The sequence below is a fragment of the Phyllopteryx taeniolatus genome, chromosome 9 (assembly GCF_024500385.1).
Source record: "Phyllopteryx taeniolatus isolate TA_2022b chromosome 9, UOR_Ptae_1.2, whole genome shotgun sequence".
Taxonomy (NCBI): domain Eukaryota; kingdom Metazoa; phylum Chordata; class Actinopteri; order Syngnathiformes; family Syngnathidae; genus Phyllopteryx; species Phyllopteryx taeniolatus.
Genome location: NC_084510.1, coordinates 14,041,810 through 14,051,809, shown reverse-complemented (window position 1 = coordinate 14,051,809; position 10,000 = coordinate 14,041,810). Strand labels below are relative to the sequence as shown.

The window sequence follows — 10,000 nt, the reverse complement described above, 5'->3', positions numbered from 1 at the left end:
TTTACCCTCTGAACCCTGGGATATGTCAACCTCTGGACTTGGTGTGGCCTTTTCCACTTCAAAAAGTAAGAGAAAAATAATCAGATGAAGGCAGGATGTAGAATATTTTATTCTTCGTTAGTCCATTCCTATCCCACCTATACCTTCGAGATGCTCCTGCTGCTGATCTTTGGCTCCTGGAGGGGTGTCTGGGAGTCTTACTCTCCCAGGAGATGGGCTTTTTGCTGGTAGAGGAGAGGCTGACCCAGAGAGGTAACCAGAAACATAACCTCGACTACCATGGCTCTCAACAGGAGATGACTGATAAGGGGGGCAGGGATAAGACTGGTGTGGAGGCGGAGGCGTGTGGTATCCACTGCTGGCTCCATCCCGCATGTTTATAAGAGGTTGGGTGCTGGGATAACTCTGGTGAGGTCCGAGGAAAAACCTTGGCTGCGGGGTGCCCTGATTTAAAGCGGCAGAATGACAGATGTGAAACGGTGGAACGGCTGATTTACACTGGCAGAAGTCAGCCTCTCTTGGCACTTCCCATGGATTTTTACTTTCCCACAATGCCTCTCCAGTTTGTTGTAATCCCACTGCTTGATCTGGATGCATTGAATGGTGCACTCTGACTGAGGCTGCCTGGTGCTCTCGCCTGCTGGAGCACTCTCGACAGGGACATCCGGGGGACTGATTTGGCGGGCCAAAGAACATCTCTCTGTATGGGCTTGAAAGCAATGATTGTTGGGAAAGATGAGAGGTTGGGGCTTGGCCTGGATAATGGAAGACTTGACATTCATCATTGTAGTGTCTGTTCGAGGCTGGAAGGGTGTGACCATGCGAATGTGCATGTTCAGGACTGGAATAATGGAAGCATGGTCTGTGGAGACAAGGGACAGATGGGGCTTGCCGTTCCCATGCTAACTCTGGCAAAGGATGGACACTATGGCGATGGCAGAGTTCCATATGAGTTAAATGTGGTAGAGGGGACACAGATTTGGATGGTAAGGCCGGCAGGGTTTGACTTTTGGGATGTTTTTTAATGCTGTTGCAGCATCCAGCACAGTGACCATTAGAGAGGCAAGGCTCTTGCTCCCATTGCCGCTCCACAGCTCCACATTTTACACCTGCTCGACCACAACATGAGTGTTCTCGCCTTAATCCTCCCAGATTTGACAGGTTTGCATTTTCTAAAATCTCTGTTTCTCTGTCCCTTTCTTTCCCTCGTACTTTCCCTCTTGTTTCACTTCCTCTTCTTTCCATCAGACTTTTAGTCGTCTCGCTTTCAGGATGACTAGTGAAGGGTGAGTGGTGCTCTATGTGATCAGAGAGGACACAGCTAGAAGTGATGGTGAGAGTCTGCGACTGGTTGGCAATCTGTGTCTTCACTGTTGGGCTGCTGGTGAGATAGCCGTTGGGCGAGGAAGCCGGGCCCGGTCCTCGTCGTTTTCTCACTTGCGCGTACAGACTGCCATCAAGAGGGCCCCTTGTATGAGAAATATCTAATGGAAAAAGGAAGTTATGATTTATGAGTCATCTGAATTAAGGTTTAGACTGGGCTACACTTTACACTAGTAACGAGAAATGCATGGCGGAAGATGACCACAATATATCCTAACAGGCTTCTACTTGGCTTCGTCATGCATTCCACAAGTGGATGGATCACTTTAGTGTGGAAGTCAGTGAACTACAGTTTTAAACCAGTTATGTACTGGCAGTGGTGGCTAGTAGAGTTTTCGCCAGGGGGCAATATATAATTAATGTATTCTAATGTATTGCAGCGGCACGGTGGCCGACTGGTTAGAGCGTCAGCCTCACAGTTCTGAGGACTCGGGTTCAATCCCCGGCCCCGCCTGTGTGGAGTTTGCATGTTCTCCCCGTGCCTGCGTGGGTTTTCTCCGGGCACTCCGGTTTCCTCCCACATCCCAAAAACATGCATTCATTGGAGACTCTAAATTGCCCGTAGGCATGACTGTGAGTGCGAATGGTTGTTTGTTCCTATGTGCCCTGCGATTGGCTGGCAACCAGTTCAGGGTGTACCCCGCCTCCTGCCCGATGACAGCTGGGATAGGCTCCAGCACGCCCGCGACCCTAGTGAGGAGAAGCGGCTCAGAAAATGGATGGATGGATGGATAATGTATTGCAGCATGTAAACAAACTACAGGAAACAGTAAAAGCCATACTGTAGGTATGTAGATAGTAGGTAGTTGTATATGGCTTTATGGCTCTACACACAACAGTAACTGACATCAAGTCAGCCAAGCAGTTTTGGAGTAAGCTAGCAACCAATGTTATTTACCAGTTTTGGTCAATGCACTTCATACAGTATACTGTATATATTGTATATATTATTTTTTGTTGCTCCCCAACCTGCCTGAGCAGGACAAATTTTTTTGTGAAGAGGGATTACTACCTGAAGCTCACTTATTTTGGATATATTATTAATATATACCCATATATATTATAAAATATATACAGTATAAAGTATATCTCGTTTGATGTATATATACATGTAGTGTACTGACTAAAATGTGTTGAACTGTATTTGTTTGAATTGCTGTTGTGAAAACTAGTTAAAAGTTTGTTTGGTTCTTTGTGTGGATGGATACTGGGGTGTCCTGCGTTCCGAGGGGTCTGTGAACATTTCAGGGTTTTTTTTGTTTTAATGATTGATTGAAGGGGTGGTGTGTCCAATGGGATTGGGGGAAAGAGGTGGGTCTTGGGGAGGAAGAGCGGGAGAGGCAGCGGGGGGAAGAGGAGTTTTTTTGGGGGGTCTGGACCTGGTTTTTCGACGCGAACGGATTTACTGTTTCAACGCGAACGGATTTTTGACTGTTTTAAACGCGAACGGATTTACTCTTTCAACGCCACGGGTCCTGCCTGCTCAACGCCACCGGGCTGCCGCTTCGACGCTACGGGATCCAGTCGCTGTGCCTACTGAAGCGTTTTGAGGGCGCGTTCCTACGGCAATCGATTTTGGGTTTCTTTTCCCCAGTGATCTGAGGGTTCAACGGTTTTGTGAGTACTGCCAGTGAGGGCTCGTCCGGGATTGTTATTGTTCACTAGTGTATTTGTGAGCAAAGAGAAAAAAAAAGAAGAAATTCGGTCAATGTTGACCGGGGTTGTAATAGTACTGTAATCACAATACTGAGTGTGTTTTGTGTGACTGGTTTTGGAGAAAAAAAAAAAAAAAAAAAAAAAAAAAAAAAAACTCAAAACAAAACATGGAGTCCGAACAAATAATCAAATGGTGTGACGACAAAGGTATTGATGTTAAGAATTCTATTGTGCTTAGTGGGGTTTCTCTTGATGTTACTGATGAGAACATTTATAAGGTACTTGATGAAGTTACAATTTTTGGTCGCACTAAAATCAGAGGACGGTGTCTAACACGCACAAACAACAATCAGTCCGTATTAGTTGAGAGCACAGATGACATGACTAAAACTGACTTACCTGAACAGTTGGTTGCTCTTGATCCGTCAGACTTGTGGGTAGTAAGTGTCCCTGATTTTCAGACTTTCCATGTGACTAGTGACAAAAGAGGTTTCCAATCCAAGCTAGTATCATTCTTAGCCAGTGAAGGAAAGACTTTAGATGATGTGACAGGTTTTCTTAAGACCACGCCTGCCCCACCCGCTGTTCCTGACTTGAACACAGAGCTTGTCAATGCCATCTCTTTGCTTGTGGAAAAATGTCAAGCACCGCCTATGGACGGACAAGGCTATCGTAAACTTCGCTTCTTCTCGGGCATAAAGCCAATGCTACCTGGAGAAGAGGAGTATGACTCTTGGGCGGAACAGACCACCCACCTGCTGAATGAGTGGCAATGTTCTGATGTTGTCAAGAAACAGAGAATCGCTGAAAGTCTCAAAGGGCTTGCAGCAGATATTGTCCGGGGTTTAAGAGTCACTAACCCCAGTGCCACTGCCAATGAGTATCTTAAGGCCCTAGAAACAGCTTTTGGGACCACAGACAGTGCAGCTGATCTCATGGTAAAGTTCCGTAACACATTCCAGCAAGAAACTGAGAAGTTGTCAGGATACTTACTCAGGTTAGACAAACTGCTGCACGCTGTTCATCGGGATCGACATCACTGACATGAACAGGACACGCATCGAGCAAATTGCTAGAGGTGCTCTCACTCATGATCTTGCTGCACTTCGTATAAGGATGACTTACAAGCTAAAGCCCGCTCCAAGTGAGGTAAGAGAAGAAGAGGGGATGGTTCTTGAAAGAGAAAGAGTGAAGAATGTTGTTTCTTCATCTGCGGTTAAGTGTGCAGGTTGTGCTACGGCGTCAGTGATGTCAAAACAACCAGAGTCTGCACCATCAGTAGCTGTTGGAGTGGAGACCGACCATGCCATAGAGAGTCTGAAGAAGGAAATTCAGGGGCTTAAAAGTGATATTGCACGTCTGGTATCTGTCTCTGTCGCCACGTCAGAAAGTCCACCACAGCATGCAATCCAGAACCACACTCAAAAAGCTGCTGTAAAATATGCAAGTGGGTAAGAGAGAACTCCCAGATTTCAATATGGTGCAGATGTTTTTTGCTACAAATGTGGTGAAGATGGTCATTTTCAGCGGGAGTGTGAAAACCCAGAGAATCTCCGAAAAGTAAATAAGCGTCTCCTGAAAGCAAAACACCTGATGGGAAACTTCCCAGGAGCTCAGTAAAGGAACGGCCTGATGCTCTGGAGAGAACACGTTCCACAAAGTGTGATACGCTAAAAGAAAGCAAGGCTGATTTGCCAGAGGGTTTAATTGGACCTAGTTCTGTTATTCCTGTACAAGTTGAGGGCATCTACGCCAAAGCTTTGCTTGATAGTGGGTCCCAAGTTACCCTGCTGTACCGCTCCTTTTATGACAAGTATCTGAAACACCTGCCCTTGACCCCTATTGAGAGCTTGGAGATTTGGGGCCTCAGTGCAGACCGATATCCATATGATGGTTATATGTGTTTGAAACTTGAGTTTGCTGGAGATGTAGTGGGTGTAGCTAAGACCATAGAAACACTTGTGCTTGTGTGTCCAGACCCAGCCATGAAAGGTGAGATTTCTATTGTGGTTGGCACAAACACCTCCATAGTTCGGAGCTTATTTCATTCCTGCAAGACACAAAACGGAGATAATTTCTTACATAAGAATTTATTGCTGTTCACCCAGCAATAAAAGAGGCTTATGAGAAGTTTCGGAGCACCCCAGATGACACAGCTGACCTAAAAAGAGGAACAGTCTGGTTCACTCGAGAGAAGTCCTTAGTGCTGTCTCCTGGTGGCGTTGTAAAAGTGGTTGGGGTGCCAAAATTTGCGGGGGGGTTTTCTGGTCAGGCTGTTCTTGTAGAACGCCCAGAGGAGGGTTACTTCCCTGAAGAACTGTTAGTGATGCCTGCTGTTGATAAAGCAAGCGCTGTTCATTGTCATCGTATCACAGTAACTTTGAGAAATGTATCAAATCATTCTGTCACATTGAAACGTGGTATGCAAATTGCTAATTTGCACAGGGTGGATGTAATAAATGCAATCCCTGAACAAAAGTCATCAAAGCCGTCCACATCTCAACTATCCCCCTCGTCTTTCAACTTCGCAGATTCTCCTGTGCCTCCTGAGTGGAAGGAGAGGCTGTGTCAGAGAATGATGGAAAGGAAAGAGGTTTTCTCCTGTAGTGATTATGACGTTGGTTGTGCAAAGAGCACACAACACAGCATTCGAGTGACGGAGGACAAACCATTCAGAGAACGTTCTAGACGCTTACCTCCAAAGGATTTGGAGGATGTGAGAAAACATTTAAATGCTTTGAAAGAAGCTGGAATAATTTCAGAGTCTAGAAGCCCCTATGCATCACCTATCGTTGTGGTCCGCAAGAAAAATGGGACCATACGTATGTGCGTGGATTACAGGACATTAAATAGGAGAGCAATTCCTGACCAGTATACAGTCCCACGTGTGGAGGATGCCCTGACATGGCTGAGTGGTAGCAAATGGTTCAGCGTGCTTGATCTCCGAAGTGGCTACTATCAGATCCCTTTATGTGATGCTGACAAAGAAAAAACGGCATTTACCTGTCCGGCTGGATTTTATCAATTTGAGAGAATGCCACAAGGCATCTGCAGAGCACCAGCCACGTTTCAGGGTATCATGGAAAGGACGGTTGGTGATATGAATCTGCTGGAAGTGTTAGTGTACCTTGATGATGTCATTGTTTTTGGGAGAACATTGGAGGAACATGAGCAGCGCCTTCTTAAAGTGCTTGACAGATTAAAGGAAGAGGGACTTAAATTATCTTTGGATAAATGTCAGTTCTGCTGTCTCTCTGTAACCTATCTTGGGCACGTCGTTTCTAGCAATGGCATTGCTACTGATCCTTCAAAGATCGAAGCTGTGAAGTCGTGGCCACGCCCAGAGAACATCACTGCTCTCCGTTCTTTTTCCAGAGTCTGTCATCCGCTCAATCAGCTACTGCAGGGCTGCATTGTGACTGGAAGGCCAGGAGGAAAGACTAAAATGGAAAAGAACAACAAAGAGAACTCAAAAACAGACATGAAGACAAAAGAGTGGTACCACCCCTCAGAGCCGTTTGGGGCAAGGTGGAATGAAGACTAGCGTTTGTCCCAGAAGAATGTTATTTTTTGATTATGTGAGAAAAAAAGTTGTGATTGTGTGTGTCTTGGAGGGAGATTTTTGTTGAGTGAGATTGAGGAATTGGAGTGAGGGAGTTGGTGTTGAGATGTTTTGTCGTTGTTTTGATACACGATGAGATTTGTTTGGTTTGAGAATGTTTGTTGGTGTGTTTGTTGAGTGAGTTTGTTTGAGTGAAGAGAATAGATGAGAAGAAGGGAAAGGGAGTGAGGTGGGAAGGAAGAAGAGGGGGGGGAAGGGGGAAAGAGGGTGGGGGGAAGGGGGGAAGAGGAAAGAGAGGGCGGGAAGGAGTGGGGAGAGGGGGGGGGTGAAGAATGGAGGAGGGAGGAGGGAAGGGAGAAGGAAAGGAAGGGGGAGAAGAAAGGAAGAAGAAGGGGAGAGAGGGGGAGGGGGGGGAGGGGGGGGGGAGGGGGGGTGGAGGAAGAGTGAGGGGGGGGGGGGGGGGAAAGGAAGGGAGGGGGGGAGGGAGAGAGAGAGAGGAAGGAAGAGAAGGAAAGGGGAGGAGCGAAGAGGGAAGAAGGAAGAGGGGGGAAAGGGAAGGGGAGGAGGTTGGAGGGGGGGAGGAAAAGGGAAAAAGAGGGGGGGAAGGGGGGGGAAGGGGGGAAGGGGAGAAAGGGGAAGGGAGGCGGAACGGGAAGAGGAAGGGGGGAGGGAAGGGGGAGAGGGAAGGGGGAAGGGAAGGAATGCAGGACGAGGGGGAGAGGAAGAAGGAGAAGGAAAGGGGGGGGGCAGAGGAGAAGAGAGTGGGAGGGGGGAAGGGGGAGGGGGGGGAATTGGGAGGAGGGGGAAAGAGAAGGGAGGCGGGGGGGGGGGAAAGGAGAAAGTGGGAGGAGGAAGTAAAGGGGGAGGGGGGGGAAAGGGGGAGGAGAAAGGAAGAAAGAGGGGAGGGGGGGTGTAGAAGGAGGAGGGGGCGGGGGGGAGGGAAATGGGGGGGGGGGGGGGGTGAAGGAAGGAGGAAGGGGAGGGAAGAAGGAGGGAGAAGAGGAGGGGGAAAGGGGGGGAGGAAGGGGAGGGGGGGAAGGGAAAGAGGGAGGGGAAGAAGGGTGGGGGGAGGGGGGGGGGGAAGGAAGGAGAGGGGGGGGGGGAGGGGGGGGGGAGAAGGGGTAAAGGGGATAGGGTGGAAGGGGGAAGGAAAGGGGGTGGGGTGTGGGGGGGGGGGAGAAGGGGGGAGGGAAGGAAGAAGAGAAGAAGTAGAGAAGGGGGGGGGGGGGAGGGGGGAGAAAAGGGAGGGGAAAGCTTTTTGTGACATTAAAGGTCAGTATTACAGAATTCCACCTTGTCCTAGCAATCGCAAAACCCAATTCTGGCTTAGGTTCTGCATGTTGATTGCAAGTAGAGAAAGCTTAGGGGGTGTCTCTATCAGGACCAGGGAAGAAGGTTTGCAGCCGGTTGATTTGTAAGTTAGGATAGCCTCTCTCCGTCAGAAAAAAATTATCCCACGCATAATCTTGAATTTTCTGGCTTTAAAATGGGCTGTCACTACCAAGCTGCATGATTATCTCTAACGAGTCAAGTTTGAGGTTCACACAGACAATAACCCGCTAACATATGTCTTAACCACCCGCTAAGTTGGACGCAACAGGACGTAGATGGTAGCGGAGCTATCAATGTATGATTTCAGCCTGAAATATCGCTCTGGAAAACAAAACATTGATGCAGATGCATTGTCAAGGTGTCCTCATGCTGACAGCGATGTGTCTGGTGAAGAGGAAGTTTCCATGTCTCCTACCAGCGTTCCAAGCTGTCTGTCACATGTCGTCAATTAGAACACCTCATCCTCACCGTTGCAGAGCGGTGGATCTCCTGGGCTCATCCAAGCATGCTGTACCCAGAGCTTATTGTAGTGTGTCTTCTGTAAGCACTCAGCCACTGCCCCAAATGTCTTTAGCTGACATCTCACATTCTCAGCAGGAAGACCCATGTATCGGAGAAATGTGGTGTGCTGTTGTGCAGAACTTTGCGGACCAGGCTAACAAAAGAAAACATCCGGATGTGTCATTGTTGTTAAAAGAGTGGGAAAAGTTAAAGGTCAAGGACTCTGTACTGTACCGAATCAGTAAGCCTCCCAACAAACCAGTTCGTGTCATGTGTGTGTGTGTGTGTTCCGGGTTTTGTCTTCCCCCCCTGTTTCACACACACCTGCTCCTGTGAGCATCTTCACCACCTGTGCCTCGTTCACCCTAATTACCCCTTGTATTTAACCTCGTGTCTCATTCCCTCTCGTTGCCAATTCGTTGTACCTTGTCGTCGCGTTCCAGCATTCCTTGTTTCCACGTCACAGACTCACAGTAAGACTTGACCCTGTTCCGATTATCGACCTTGCCTCTTTGCCTCATGTTTTTGGATACTGTTGCCTTTCTTGGATGGCCTGCCTGTGTACCGACCTATGCCCGTCTATTAAACCTCTCTTTTTGGAAACTGTCCATTTGTTTTGGAGTCGTGCATTTTTGGGTCCTATCCTCTGTTCCGTTCATGACAGTTCGACAACAACTCTTACTCCCACAGAAGTTCAGAGAAACTGTTCTTCAGTCTTTGCATGACCAGTCAGGTCACCTTGGGTTTGACAAAACCTATGGGTTGGTGCGAGAGAGATTTTACTGGCCTCGTATGAAAACACAGGTTGAGACATATTGTAAAAATTGTCCAAGGTGTATTCAGAGGAAAACACTGCCCAATAGAGCTGCTGAGTTGTCACATCTTACCAGTGAGGGGCCGATGGATCTTGTCTTTATGGATTTCTTGACAATTGAGCCTGACTCCAGAAACATTGTATGTGCTTGTAGTTACAGATCACTACACACGTTATGCTCAAGCTTTTGCGACTAAGGATCAAAGGCGTCAACAGTTGCTAGGTCCTGTGGGAACAATATTTTGTCCACTACGGTCTACCGAAGCGAGTACACTCGGATCAAGGCAGAGATTTCGAGAGCCGCCTCATTCATGAACTGTTGAGTATGCTTGGTATAAAGAAGAAGAACCACACCATACCACCCGCAGGGTGACCCGCAACCTAAGCGTTTCAATAGAACTCTTCTCAACATTCTCAGTACTCTTGATGCACAGGACAAAAGTAAATGGAGTAAATACATCAGTCAGCTGGTGCATGCATACAACTGCACCCTAAATGAGTCAACAGGCCACTCGCCATATTTTCTCATTTTCGGTCGAGAGGCTAGACTGCCAGTAGATGTGGCATTTGGAGTCTCAAGTGATGGTACATCCACCAAGTCCTATCTAAAATACGTCAAAAACATGAAACGAGAATTACAGACTGCCTACCAGCTCGCCGAGAGCATGGCTAGAAAAAAAATGAAGGGTACAAACAACGCTACGATCAGAGAGTTCGTTTCTGTCCATTAGTCTCTGGTGACAGGGTGTTAA

General features: G+C 47.8%; 1 protein-coding gene across 7 annotated transcripts in view; it reads right to left on the bottom strand.

The window, feature by feature from the left end:
• Positions 1-10,000, bottom strand: part of LOC133484078 (tensin-2-like) — a 53,245-nt gene that overhangs the window by 8,598 nt on the left and 34,647 nt on the right. For all 7 annotated transcript variants that reach the window (XM_061786160.1, XM_061786162.1, XM_061786161.1 and 4 more), the window contains 2 exons: positions 144-1,484; positions 1-56 (listed from right to left, as the gene is read on the bottom strand). The exon at positions 1-56 is cut by the window's left edge and continues 86 nt beyond it. In XM_061786160.1, coding sequence (XP_061642144.1) covers positions 1-56; positions 144-1,484 — 1,397 coding nt within the window. The remainder of the gene's footprint in view (positions 57-143; positions 1,485-10,000) is intronic.